Source organism: Lacerta agilis, chromosome Z (genome assembly GCF_009819535.1).
Source record: "Lacerta agilis isolate rLacAgi1 chromosome Z, rLacAgi1.pri, whole genome shotgun sequence".
Taxonomy (NCBI): Eukaryota; Metazoa; Chordata; class Lepidosauria; order Squamata; family Lacertidae; genus Lacerta; species Lacerta agilis.
Window position 1 is genome coordinate 37,086,056 of NC_046331.1, and position 13,935 is coordinate 37,099,990.

Consider the following 13,935-nt stretch of genomic DNA (forward strand, 5'->3'; position numbering starts at 1 on the left):
TATCTGCTTTATCTGCTGCAAGCCCAAATCTATAGTAGGAGTCATCCTCTGCTTTTAAACAGTTATATATTTCAGCTGCCTGTACCTTGTGAGAGGTGCCTCCTCCTCACACTGCCCCACAGGGGGCTAGGAAGAAAATGCTCCCAGCCTTAGTGGCCCAACGGAGACTGGCCAAAGATGCTTCCAGGCCCACATAGCGGAAAGACTCCCCTTCAGCACCAGGCACTCAGCTCCCAGGCAGGCCTTGCACACAGCAATCACAAGAAAGGCCAGCACAGTGCCTGCCTGCCTGGCCTCCCACTTGTCTGCCTATTCCCAACAGCAAGGGCTGGAGGACTAGCTGGCTGGGCTCTCTTACCCACTTGCTTGCTTACCCTGAGGCTGCCTCATCTCCTGGCAACTAGCACCCCCTGGCAAGCCACAGAGGCACCATTCACCTGGGGAGCTTGTAGCCAGGGCTGCTGCAACAAACAGCTGTGCAATGGGGGGGCAGAGACACCAGAGGGCATCAGAGGAGGGAAGGAGAGAAGGAAGGAAAGAGGGACAAAGGCCAGTGTTGCTTGCGTCACCCATGACCATCCTTCAAAGCACCCCACCCCAGGGTGCCACGGCACACTGGATGAAAACCACTGCTTCAAGGGCTGCAAAGCTCAAAAAACACTTTTTAATAAACACGCGCGTGTTCGCTCAGAAGCCTGCAACGGCCTCTTGGAGCCGCCAGAGGGCGCTGCCGTCATTTGAGGGTGTATGTACCCGGGAGACATCTAGCACCGTTTCCTGATGCCGCCTCTTTCCCCCATCAGCCTCTGCGCCGTTTCCTCTTCCTCTTTTCGTTTGTTGCCGCTGTGGTGAGCGGTTGGTGGAGCTCGAGTATGGTAAGTTAATCCGTTGCCATCCTCCGCTGGGGCCGTTTTGCTAGCCATCCCCATGGCACCCCGCGTAGAATTAGTGTTTGACGCTCATCCTCGTCCAAACCCCACAAGTCTAGTAGCTATTTTGGGGTGGGGGTGGGGAGAGATTTCTCTGATTCCCTGGTTCGTTCATTGCAAGGAGGTGGGGGGGGGGAGCTCAGTACAAAATAGATGGGAGGGAAACGGCGGCAAGCCCAATATCCCATAATATTTTTTATCTTCACAACAACCCTGAGAGGTAGGCTGCACTCCGAGAGATTGAGAGGAGCTCCAAAAGGATCCTGGGGGCCGTAGTTTGCTTAGGATGCCTGAGTCTTGCTTGAGACCCCTGTTCCCCTCGGAGAGCTTTAATTCCTAACGTGGTTTAAAAACAACTCTCAGCAACCTTAACAAACACCAGCTCCAGGGATTCTTTTTTGGGACTGCTTCATTCGGCATAGCAGAGCTGTAAATATGTAGTGCAGAAAGGGAGTACATCCCTGGTCTAACAGGGGAGCCTAATGGGGAACCTATGGCCCTTCAGATGTTGATGATCGGCATCTTCTACCACCTCTGAGCATTGGCGTTGGGCCCCCATAGGAAAAGGTGAGATATAATAATTGAAACTCCTTATCTTTTCTTTCCAACCTGGCAGTCTTCCCACAAGACATTCAAGATCAAGCGGTTTCTCGCTAAGAAGCAGAAGCAGAACCGGCCCATCCCGCAATGGATCCGCATGAAAACTGGCAATAAAATCAGGTATGGGTATTGCATTCTAGAATACAGTAGAACCTCTGCTTACGTTACCCTCAGGTAACGTAAACTTCGGGTTGCGAAAGCAGCAAACGTTCACCTCATGCGCAGAAGCACTCTACGCACCATGCGCAGAAGTGGCACCTCTGGTTGCGGAAACCTCGGGGTCCAAGCGGAGCTCTGGAATGGATCCTGTCTGCAACCGGAGGTACCACTGTATTAGTAAACGTAAATATCATTCCTGGGTGTTTGGTTCAAATAGCTGTGTTTTTTGTTGGTGCTGTGTGGCAAACATACTCCAGAGGTGGCCAGACCTCTGGAATAGCATGCTGCAGTCTGAAATACTCACCCCTGGTGGTTTATCATTCATCTGCTTGGGAATACTGCATCATGCTTGCACTTCTGATGTAAGTGTACTCAATGCAGAATCTTGTCCCCTACAAACTTCTATGCTAACTGATTCTTTGCTATGGGCATTGTCTTTCTGAAGGTGCTGGGTGCTATCCTTTTCCCATAAGGAAAGCAGCTATGAGTTTCTTTCTTGACTGATTGAACAGTAAATGCCACAGTGAACTCTCTTTAGTGCTTTCCTGTTACTGGTGACAGGACTTTCTGTGGGTTGAACTTCCAGCTTACGTCTGTTGTTCATTTTCTAACCTTCACATGAACCTTTTACTGCAGTGGTCCTGCCACAAATACATGGAGAGCCTGATGGCTAGGGTGTGTGTGTGTGTCAGAAGGGGCCATCCAAGATATTGTGCAACCTTCCCAGAGCCTGGTAAGCAAGGCAGAGGGAAAGGCCTGCTGCAGACAGATGCAGGGGGTTGGGGTTCTGCGGATTTCCTGACTGCATGATTTTGCCTTTGTACATGGACTCCCAGAACCAACCCCTTGTGTAACTTGCAGGCCTGCTATATTGAAGGTCTCTACTGACATACCCTAGAACAGGGGTCAGCAACCTTCGGCTCTCCAGATGTTTCGGACTACAATTCCCATCATCCCTGACCACTGGTCCTGTTAGCTAGGGATCATGGGAGTTGTAGGCCAAAACATCTGGAGAGCCGAAGGTTGCCTATGCCTGCCCTAGAACCTCAGCATTAAAGGGTCCATTCTTACTCAGTTTTTCCCAGATCTTTCGTGTGTGTGTATTTTCTTGCTACAACACTTTCTCTTCCTACTGTTTCTTTTTACACCTCCTTTGAGCATGATGGGTTTTCCATACCTACCCACTAGTTATAATTTGGCTGTAGTGTTGGAATCATTGAGCTTTGTCTCCGATATCAGCTGTTCGGAGGTGAGTTTTCCAGATAAAGTGTGTTCCCAAAGCAGGCTGCAATTACAGTGCTTCATTCTGTGGGAGCACTGCCATGTCCCTGCTGAGAGCAATTCTGTTACTTAGGAATCGGTCTCACCTGTTCTGGTGAAATCAGACTCCCTTTTTAGCAGTGACAGGTGTGCAAGGAAAGCTCCGAACAACATGAACACTTCCAGTGAAAATGACCAATGGTAGCTTTTCTAGGGGAAATGCCTCTATGGTTGTGAATAAAGGGCTGTGTTTTTATTAGGCCAGATTCTATCAGTGAAAGATAATCCAGAGGTCCCATCTTTCCAGCCCTCTCAGAAGGAATGAAAATTAGAATTTATGTTGTGCAATAATAAGGAATGCTTTCCCCACAAAACCAAGCCATGAAGACTTTCAGTGGATAGAACTACTGTTTGATAACTCCATCAGTACCACTCTGTCCACTGTGCACAGCTTGGTGCCACTGCTGCATGGACAAAGATAGTAGTCAGTGATGCATAATGTGTGCATATTTTTTGCCTGTTTGCCATACCTTTTCCCAAAGCCTGCTACACACTTGTGTGTCATCCTCCAAACACACCCATAGTTTCTTTGTGGTCTGCCAGACCCCAAAGCTGATGTTTTAGACTCATTTTATTTATTGCTGGGGACAAAGACCTGCCCCCACAATGTATCCCAAGTTTAAGTTTACACTAGTTCAGATTTCTAATAGATATGTCAAAAGCTTTAGTTAAAATTCACCCACACTCATTCAATTAAGTAGGCTGGTACTTAAGAGCCTCTTCTACAGGAAGGGGAATTGTTGGCTTAATTAGGATGAAAAAGGAAGGTAATCACACAAGTAGTATTTTCAAAATATTTAAATTCTAAGTTTAGAATTGAAACTCCCCCCCCCCCATAATGTAAAACTATTTTGGTTAAAAATTATAATTTTGTTAGAATAGTAAATGCAGCAGTACTTAGTGCATAGGGTTTGGCGTATGTGCATGTGTGTTTAAATACCTTCTGAATTCTTGAAATTATCTCATATATAGTACAATATTAATAAGTGCTCATGTGAGAGGGAGCAGGGGAGCACAAATGGCTCTGGGAAAGTCACACTTTCCTCTGCTAACAGCTGTGGGTCCCTTTGAAAAGTGCAATATGCAAATTGCAAGGAGGTGGCCAGTTCACTTGCTTACTATTTGCTTAACACAGCCTGGGATTTTGGTCTGCTGGAGAGACAGAGCTGTGCCTTGCTTACTAATCATGTCCCTTTTGTTCTAGGTACAACTCCAAAAGGAGACACTGGAGGAGGACCAAGCTCGGCCTATAAAGAGAAGCAGCTCCAATCTTACCGGCACAACCCTGTATCTTGCATCAAACTCTCAAGCGCCAGAATGGTCTCTTCCTATCAACCTGCCACATTATCAGGGCTGGAATTCTGTTTTGTGCAGTGCAGTCTATCCCTTTGAAGAAATATTTGTTATTACAAATATTAATGAATAAAAAACTGAATGATGGAAAGCATTGTATTAGCATATGTCTTTTGGTTCTCAGTCCCATGCGTACTGGCTGAATTCTTGTTGCCAGTGGAGAGAAACTCATTAATAAATACGAGATTCCACATAGTCTAGCGAATTAGCGACTTCTGGTTGGATTTACTGTTTATACTTGCTACACACAAGGAGCTGGCAGCAGTACAAAAGGCTAATAGCTGTGAAATTGGCATGTATTGCATTGAAGGCTGAGAATTTCCAACTGTGTCTTAGTGGATGAATAGTTTGAAACAAGCAGGCCAAAAAAAAAAAAAAACACAGAAAACTCCACAGTGACAATCACCGTCCTCCACGGCTGGAAGTGGGATTGGGATGCCATTGGCTTTGGCTAAGGAAGTACCAAGCAAAAGGTAGAAATTGGGGCAGAAATGCGGAGAGGTGGGGTAGAGCACCATGGGTGTAACCAACGAAGGGCCCCCAAACAGGAGATTTGAGAAGCCATGGGGTAGATGTGAGCTTGAACCAGAAAACTTTTAGCATGCAACACCTGTGCTCTACCAGTAAATTTCAAACCCTCGCCAAAAACTTGGGAGAATCTGAGGAGAATGCTGCAAGGACAAGCTGATATACAAGAAAGTACTCTCAAAATTCTGGTGGTCTAACGCAGGCATGGGAAACAAAGCTTTATGGGTGCTGCTAAACTACAACTCCCATCAGCCCTGTGGCCAATGGTCACATGACTGGAGTTGTCATCCAGCAAGATCTGGAGAGCCCAAATTTCTCAACTTCTGCTCTAATGAGGGACTTTTTTAAGGCTTCCAATTCACTTGATGGAGAACAAATGCACACAAAATAATGCATTCACAGGCATGCACTCGGAAATTTAATATCTGGCCACAGAGATAGCATTTCTTAATCTTCATGGTTTTTCCACTTGGTAATATTCTTGGTGTTGATGTAATTTACAAATCCAAACTCTTTAAAACCTCCAGTGGGACTTCACAGTATTGCCTATGGAGTTATACAGGGGTCCTCAAATTTTTTAAACGGGGCTGGTTCACTGTCCCTCAAACACTGTCGAGGGCCAGACTATAGTTTTTTAAAAATGCATATATATGTGGAAGTCGCTCACCTATTTTACTTGGGTAAACCGATTGACATGAGTGGCCATGCCTAACCCAGGTCCATTCATTTCAGCTGGCCTGCCCTGTGCGTAAAAGACAACGAAGGAACAAAACACAAGGTCTTTGAGATACAGCATGCAATACCACCTGCCAAATGTGATGGACCTAAATAAATCACATGCGCCATATTGTAGGTGGAAATGTATAAATTAAATTCTGACAGAATGAAATAGGTGGTTAAAGATGGAAGAACGATAAATAATGTTGTGCTCCCTCTTCAGCCTACATCTCCTAGCCCACTTTGGAGTAAAGTCTGATGTTAACCAGTTCCAGTTTGTAAAGATGTGTGCTGGCTTGTCATATCAGAAGAACAGGAAAATGGGCAAATTAAAGAGTGCATTAATGCATGACCCGGAGAGCCATCCAGATGAAATGCTTACATTGAAAATATGTACTGGAGGCAAGTCTCTTGTCTCCTCTGCCCCTCAAAGGTTTGTTTGTCTGGCACATCCTTTTGGGAAGAATGCAGCTCCCAATACAACTAAACCACACATACAAGCTGGTGTGTACATTGCTATTAGTTCATTTGGATAAGAAGAGTCATGTTGGATCATCTAGTCCAGTGTTTCCCAAACTTGGGTTTCCAGCAGTTTTTGGACTGCAACTCCTATCATCCCTAGCTAACGGGTGATGGGGATTGTAGTCCAAAAACAGCTGGGGACCCAAGTTAGGGAAAAACTGACCTACTTCACCTAGGTCCAGCATCCTGTTCTCACAGTGGTCAACCACCCAAGTTGATAGTCACCACTGCCTCCTGCAGATGGCGCTGTGGTCTAAACCGCTGAGCCTCTTGGGCTTGCCGATCAGAAGGTTGGTTGTTTGAATCCCTGCCATGGGGTGAGCTCCCATTGCTCTGCCCCAGCTCCTGCCAACCTAGCAGTTCAAAAGCACACCAGTGCAAGTAGATAGATAGGCGGGAAGGTAAACGGTGTTTCTGTGCGCTCTGGCACTTGTCACTGTGTTCTGTTGCACCACAAGCGGTTTAGTCATGCTGGCCACATGACCCAGAAAGGTGTCTGTGGACAAACACCGGCTCCCTTGGCCTGAATGAGCGCCACAACCCCATAGTCACCTTTGACTGGACTTAACCATCCTTGGATCCTTTTCCTTTGCCTTACTGCTTCCTGTGGGAGTGAATTCCCATAGCTGAACTATATGCTGTGTGAAGGACCATTTCCTTTTAATGTGAGTGAGTGTGTGTGCATTACCTTTCTTGATTCTGTTACATTTGCATGAGGTGAGGGGTTAAGTTCCTTTCATTGTTAAATTAATTCTTTCTTGTTGAGCTGCCTGAATGTGCCCAGCTCCAGAGTAGGTGCATTCTGCTAGGATTTAAGATAAGGGCAACTAAGGAGAGGTTGATGTTGCTAGACTCCCTTCAGCTCCAGCCGTCGTGACCACAGCAAATTGCTGTAGTTTCCTATGTACTAGCAAACTCATCTATGAGTTCATATCCTTATTTAGCCAAAATGGCACTCAAAGAGGGAAGTATCCGCTCAACTGAAGTTGCTTATAGAATCACAGAGTTGGAAGGGACCATGAGGGTCATCTGCTCCAACCCTGTGCAATGCAGGAATCTTTTTGCCCAACGTGGGTCTCGAACTCACAACCCTGAGATTAAGAGTCTCATGCTCTTAATAATGAAGATTATTAAGGAAAACTCCCAAACAATTTTCAAGTGGTCCATGCTGGGGAGGGAAGGAGTTTTGAGAACTGTTGCTACAGACAATTGTGCTTCACCCTGTGAGGAGTACTCACCTGGAACAAAGTGAAGCCCATGTAGTACCTGAATATGATGCAGCCGATGCTCCAGACATCACAGGGCTGGGTCCAACTGAGCTCCAGAAAGAAGCCCAGTTTCCTAATGGTGATAGAGCTCTGTGACCACAATGTAGAGAAAGTGTTGGGAAGTAGGGACTGTAAGGGAGTATACTGAAAGTGGGTGTGGCTGGCTGCAGATGCACATAGGAGTACACCATATTGCATTTTGTTGCAAGTCTCCCTAGTTTGGTTCTCTCTCCATCACCCCCTTTATAAGCTGCATAGTGCTAGAAGTCTGCATGGTCCCTTTTTTTTTTTTTACATACACATGTAAACATCTCAAAGTTGGTTCTTGTCAAGTTCTGAGAGGAAGTCTATGTGCCCCCTTGTATCTGATGGACACAAACAGCCTTCAAATTGGCTAGAATTCCCCGACTCCAACACCCCAGTCCTTTATTTGAAACAGAGAATGCTCCTCTGGAGTCACACGGAAAGTTATTCCCACTTACTGTTGGTTAAGCTAGAACTACATCAGGGGTGGGGAATCAGAACCATAGAGCTGGAAAGGGCTCCAGGGATCCTCTAGTGTAGTCCATGGGGAGGCAAACTAAGGCCTGGGGGCCGGATCCGGCCCAATCGCCTTCTAAATCCGGCCCACAGGGTCCTGGAATCAGCGTGTTTTACTTGACTAGAATGTGTCCTTTTATTCAAAATAAATCTCTAGGTTATTTGTGGGGCATAGGAATTCATTCATCCCCCCCCCAAAAAAAATATAGTCCGGCCCCCCACAAGATCTGAGGGACAGTGGACCGGCCCCCTGCTGAAAAAGTTTGCTGACCCCTGCAATGTTGGAATAAGCTAGGGTACTGAGGGTGCTGAGAGTTGTTAGCAAACTCTTCTTCTCTTTCCAGGAACTCTGGGAATGCGAAAGAAAGAAGAATATGCAGGTTTTTTTCCACAGGAGCAAACCTTGCACAGGTTGCAGAATTTATTTATTTTTCTTAGTGCAGAACTACAGTTGCTTTCAGCACACTGTATGCACACCCCTATCTGCAGGTTCCTTTCTGTGGAACAAGGAGACAAATAGGGGCTTTCCCGAACTTAGTCTCACCCACTTTGTCACACCAATCCTCTTTTGTCACCCCCTCCCCACCCCTTCCTTCCAAATTTCAGGCCTTGGTTCTCCCATACCCGAGGCCAAAATGCAAACGCAGGCAGGTTTGCTGAAGCTATCCCCCTCTGGCAACATATCTCAATCTCACAACAGCACCTCCAGTACTTCCTCCTCCTACAGTCCCACCCTCTCATTTAATGGCTGTGATTACAGTCCACTCACAGCCAACAGGTCCAACTGCCTCAACCACAGGGCAGGCATCTAAAGCTCTTGGAAGAACGCAATGGCTTGTCTGAACATGTTCCTGAAATAAGACAGTCTAGGCGTGGCCCTCTGGCTGTGACCTCTGCCCCTGGCTTCCTTGCTGTCCCCCTTGAACATGCCGATTCCACCTCGTGTTGATGGAGCACAGTTGTTGTTGGCGTTTCCAGCTCCTAGCTGGGCCAGGTCTTCCTCGCAAGCCCCCGAGAGCTCCTTTAACTCTCTGGAAGCATCTGCTCGGAGGTACTGCCACGCCTTGCGGCCATTGTGGTCCCGAAGGCTTGCATTGGCTCCGTAGGCTCCCACCAGCACTTTGATGACCATCTCATGGCCTTGGAGGGCGGCCAAGTGCAAAGGGGTTAGCCTGCCACTGGCTGAGGGCATGTTGACATCAAATGGGTAGCAATTCCTTTCCGCAAAAGAAATCACCTCAATCAAGTCTTCATGGCGGCCATGTTTGGCCAACCAGTGGAGGACAGAGAAGCCCGTCACAAAGTCTCTCCTGTAGAGCAGGCTGGGGTCCTTGGCCAGCAAGTTGAGGATGCTCTCTGCATCTCCTTGGGCGACAGTCAACATCCACTCGTGCTCCAGTGGATCCAGAGCTAAGGACAAGTCATCAGTGTTCCCATCCATGAGAGGTTCCTGATCTGGTTGGGTGTCTAGCACAATGCTCTCCCGATGGGAAGCTGCCACCCACATGGGTTTGGCTTGGCTGCTTTGGAAGAGCATATCCTTCAGTCCCTTCCTTCTCGTGCTACCATAACCCATTGATAGTCTGGCTGTGTCCACCCCCGTTGCCCAGTTCCCCGAACGCCTGCTTGACCTGTTTTTACTTCTGCTGAAGTTGGACAACAACTGTCCTCGGCGGAGAATTAAGCTTTCAGCCCGGCTGCTGGGCCTGGGAGACTGGCTGCCAACAGCAGCCTGCTGCAGAGCATGGGTGGCGTCTTCCTGTATGCATGGCTTAAAACCTGGAAGCACCTGTTGTCCCTCTTGCAAGCCATCTTCCCTTTGTTTTTCTGCCATGTCGTCTCCTCCAGAGCGCACCGATCCCCCAAAGTCCCTGGGTTTTTCCTGTCTCTCCCGTTAAGTCACTGTCAGTTTCTGGAAGAGCCACATGTTCAATGTGTTGCTTTCCTGTGTAGATAAGAAGGAAGCTCCTCCTGAGGTCTCAATGCTGCAGGGCTTCCTGATTCTGCATGCAAAGGGGAACAGAAACTTTAGTTTTGTTACAAAGGAGGAAGAAAACACTTATTGAGAAACTGACAACTGCAAGCAGCAACCATCTGGTCAGACTGAGAAGGTTAGGGTTCCACTGCAAGTCTACACCGCCATTGTTAAGCAATGGTCTTCAAGGTTTTATGCATACCTGCAGCACAGAGGGGTAGTTTGTTATGGGTACTGAAAGTTGATAGGAGACCCCTATTCCTATAATTTGTATAGTTAGCTGGGAAGAGGGATTGACTGTTAAACCACTCTGATAACTGTAGTTCTGTGAAGGAATTAAGTGAGTCACCTAACAACTTTCAGCACGCTTAACAAACTACATTTCCCAGGATTCCTTAAGGGGGGGAAGCATGACTATTTAAAGTGGCACTGCTTTAAATGTATAGTGCAGATTTCTATCGCTCCACTGTCGCCTCTACACAATAAGGTTTTTGAAACTCACAATGGTTGGCGGCAAGATTGGGTAATTTGAAGAAAAACAACTCAGCAGCACAGGAAGTTCTTCATTCATTAGAACCAACTAAAGTGTGACAGATTAGTGAGCAAAATTGCATGTAGTACAGACTCCAGAACTCCTCTTCAGGCTGGTCTGTAAGACAAACAGGGGATGGAGGGGAATCGTGCCTGGAAAAGCTGCAAACCCACAGTTTGTATTAAGATAGAGTGCAGGAGGCACTGGGTGTACTTAATTAAGATTAAGACTTAATTAGATTAGCCTGTGCTAAGTGCAAGACAAAGTGCAAAATTTATCACAGCCAGATCTAATTAACAGTGAAATCCAGTGCATGTCTTTTCAGAAGTAAGTCTCACTGAATGACCTTATTCAGAAGACCCTCTGAATAAGTGCACATAGGAATGCAGCCTTTGTCAAAGTAAAGCTTTCTCTACTTCACGTTTCCGAACTTTTCGTTCTATTTTGCTTTTTACTTTATAATATGTTCATGGGTGGGTATGCATTTGCAGAGCATTCAGTACCTGGCAGTGAAAATATCTCATATACTGTGCATTGTATAGATGAGTGCTTGATGTTAGATACACACTGTGTCTTTTCAATGGAGCGTAAAATAGATTCTGGTGGTTCTGGAGACCACTTTCAAGAAAGAGTCCAAGCATGCTAACAAAGAGAACCATTTCTCCAATAAACGATCAGGGTGTTTAGAGACATAATTTTGAACTGAGTTAGGATGGCTCAGATTTTATTACAACATTCCCTGGTGGGATGTGTGCTTATTCATCATATATAAAGTTATTTGAAATCTGACTGCTTCTGTAAGTCAAACACCATGAAATAGTGTCATACTGGTGAGACACTGTCACTGGCTCAATCTGCACTATACAGTACATTGAAAATGTTATTGTACCACTTTTAACACCCATGGATTTCCCCCAAAAGAATGCTGGAAAGTGTACATTCGTTAAGGGCTGTGAGAGTGCGTAGGAGAGCCTCTATTTCCCCTCACAGAGCTACAATTCCGGAGTGGTTCAATAATCAATTCCTCCTCTCAGGGAACTCTGGGGAATCTAAAACCTGTTTGTCAGAGACATACGCAGGCTAAATATTCCAGAGCCAAAAAGAACAACACCCACCTCTTTTCCTCCAGAGATGAACTGAAGTTTCCTTTTGCTCAGTGTTGTTGAGACACTTTTTGGGAGGTACACAGGCTTTCGATATGAAACACAAACATCTTTTTCAAGGGGGTGCCCAACATTTTGGGCCCTGGGCACATCTGCACAAACGCCTCCCACCTATTCTATTGGATATTCTATTCTATTGGTTTCAGACCTAGTTTCAGCAGATGGAAGTGACCTGGTAGCACCAGGGAAGGTCCCTCTGGCAAACACTTTGGCAAATTCTGGTCTGATTTTAAAATATTTGTTAAATAGGCTTCTGACACTTCTCTTTCGATTGTCAAAAGTGTTAAATAAGCTTTGAAATGCAAACACAGTTGTCTCTCCTTTGTTCCCTTTCCCCCATAGTTTGGATAAACAGGGATTATTGATCTGTGACTTCTTTCCTCAGCCAACATAGCAACATTCAGGGTTATTTTTCTGTTGGGGAGCATCAGAGAGATTCTGGAACTCAGGTCTCCATGCAAATGCCCTCTGTTTGGGCAGCCCTTCTTATTTTAGCTATCCTTGCAACAGCCCTGTAAAGTAGGCTGTTGTTGTTTTTTAAGCAGCTCCTTCTTATCAGGAATAACTCACATAGACATAACTTTCTGGTAGCTAAGAAAAGCAGCCATTGTAGCCTCCCACTTGTCTTACTCCTCCAACATAACACCCAAGGGACAGAACCAGATTGCCTGTTTTAATTGTTTTCATATTACAGCTAACTAAGCTTAGGTATATTGGTTTGCCTATGGCTACTTATGTGCAAATGGCCTAAATGCAGACCTCTCAGCTCTCTCTTGCTGCCCTGTGCTAATGCATAGTGGCACACCAACAGTCCAAACACAAGCTATTATGATTCAGTGGTGAAAGAAACGCTCTCTGCACCTACTCAAGGGCACCATGTTCAGTCTGGGCATGACCCCAACACACAAATTGAGCTTGAATGTCTTAGGTGTGGATTCAACAACATGCAGGCAGAGCAGTTTGCAATGTTTTCACGCATGTAATGAACATACAACATAATGCTTTTGATCCTCTCAAGCTGTTCATTTCTACCTATGAATGTTGTGACTGCAGGATAAGAAGTGGGAGAAAGCCATGTTTTAAACTGAATCTACTTCTGAAGTAGGAATTACACGTGGATGAATTGACATGTAGCATTTATATTAATAGTAGTTATCCTTGTGTTCAAAATGCTTGGCAACCTTATCAGAGGCTAACTTGGGTAATACGGCACCATGAGCAAGGACAAAATCCACACACACACACCACTGCGCACTCAGGGTGCATGAGTCAGCGCGTCTCCACCGTTGACCCTCTATTCTGGAAGCGCCCGCAGGATTGTGACCTGGCTGCAGCTTCCCCCTCCCCCAAGTGCCACCTGCGCCTAGTCCGGGAAAGCGAATCTCCTGTCTGCAGAAGGGACCGAGAGAGGGGAGGGGAAGGGAGGGGAGGAGGAGGAAGCAAAGACGACTGCAGCTGCACCGGCTCCGACCATGAGGATGCCTCCTCCGCAGGTAGATCTCGGGGCACGCACGCACGCACCTCCTCGGCTCGTGCCCTGTGCTGGGTAGGCTACTCGCTTGCATACCCCGAATCGGCGCTGCCCTTATTATGACCATTGTCAGTTGTAGTCGCCCGCATTTCCCAAAGACAGGAAACGATAGCTTTTCCCGATTTTCTCTGGGGAATCCCAAGGGGTAACTTTCTGAATCGTAGTTCATACCCTTACGCGACCATCTGTAAAAAGAACTCTGAGACGCTGCAATGAAAGCCCTGACTTCAGCGTAGCGCGAGAATGATCCGGCGTCTTACATGAAACACCACCGTTTCATGTTTCACTTAGCCGCCCTTCGCACTACCTTCCCTGGGTGCTGACGTTTAGACACCTGTACACTTTCTTTTTGGGGCTTCTGAAAAAGAAATCCCCTAGGAAGTCCTAGCTCTTCCAGTAAAGGATGAGGAAGCAGCTTGGGAAGGGCGGGGAAGTACCCAACCCTTTTCATTTTACCTTTTCCAAGCGTACCTGCAGGGTGGCGGGGACAGCGGCTCGGACCAGGTGCTCCCCAGGCCTTTCCCAGCTTGGAAGCCGCTGGGGCACCTTGCAGAGGCGCAGCCGTCCTCGGGGCTCCTCCTCCCCTTCTGAGCCTTGTGTTCCTTCCGCGTCTCAGCGCAGTCTCCAGCCAGCGCCTCTCCGGAGTTCCTTTGTGCAAAGTTTGCCATCGGTGAGTTTCGAAGCGCAGCAGAAAAGCAACAGCGTGACCTTTGCTCTCGACCTATTGGCGGGGATAGATTAAGCCAACGCATGTGATGCTGACTGCGTTCTTCCGCATGGCGAGGAACTTAAACAGCC

General features: G+C 46.8%; 2 protein-coding genes and 1 non-coding gene across 4 annotated transcripts; 2 read left to right on the forward strand and 1 right to left on the reverse strand.

The window, feature by feature from the left end:
* The first annotated feature begins 759 nt into the window (after positions 1-759).
* RPL39 (ribosomal protein L39) lies at positions 760-4,455 on the forward strand. The gene is made up of 3 exons (XM_033137957.1): positions 760-875; positions 1,546-1,649; positions 4,213-4,455. Exons 1-3 carry the CDS (start codon positions 873-875, stop codon positions 4,259-4,261), a joined length of 156 nt encoding a protein of 51 aa, XP_032993848.1. The 5' UTR covers positions 760-872; the 3' UTR covers positions 4,262-4,455.
* On the forward strand, positions 2,966-3,097 carry LOC117040536. The gene has a single exon (XR_004425863.1). It is a non-coding gene; the product is annotated as a small nucleolar RNA SNORA69 (small nucleolar RNA).
* Positions 4,456-8,341: 3,886 nt separating the features above from the next.
* On the reverse strand, positions 8,342-13,931 carry SOWAHD (sosondowah ankyrin repeat domain family member D). Of its 2 annotated transcripts, none has more exons than XM_033137944.1 (2): positions 13,609-13,931; positions 8,342-9,939 (listed from the first exon to the last, which is right to left on the reverse strand). In XM_033137944.1, exon 2 carries the CDS (start codon positions 9,768-9,770, stop codon positions 8,745-8,747), a length of 1,026 nt encoding a protein of 341 aa, XP_032993835.1. In that variant the 5' UTR covers positions 9,771-9,939; positions 13,609-13,931; the 3' UTR covers positions 8,342-8,744. The 2 variants fall into 2 exon arrangements, with proteins under 2 accessions (XP_032993835.1, XP_032993834.1); XM_033137943.1 differs by having other exon boundaries at positions 13,594-13,931.
* Between the last annotated feature and the right edge of the window lie 4 nt (positions 13,932-13,935).

Coding starts and splice junctions, on each gene's coding strand:
- RPL39 (XM_033137957.1), top strand. Junction 1,650..4,212: donor AAAACTGGCAATAAAATCAG/GTATGGGTATTG, acceptor CTTTTGTTCTAG/GTACAACTCCAAAAGGAGAC.
- SOWAHD (XM_033137944.1), bottom strand. CDS start 9,770: ATGGCAGAAAAACAAAGGGAAGATGGCTTGCAAGAGGGACAACAGGTG.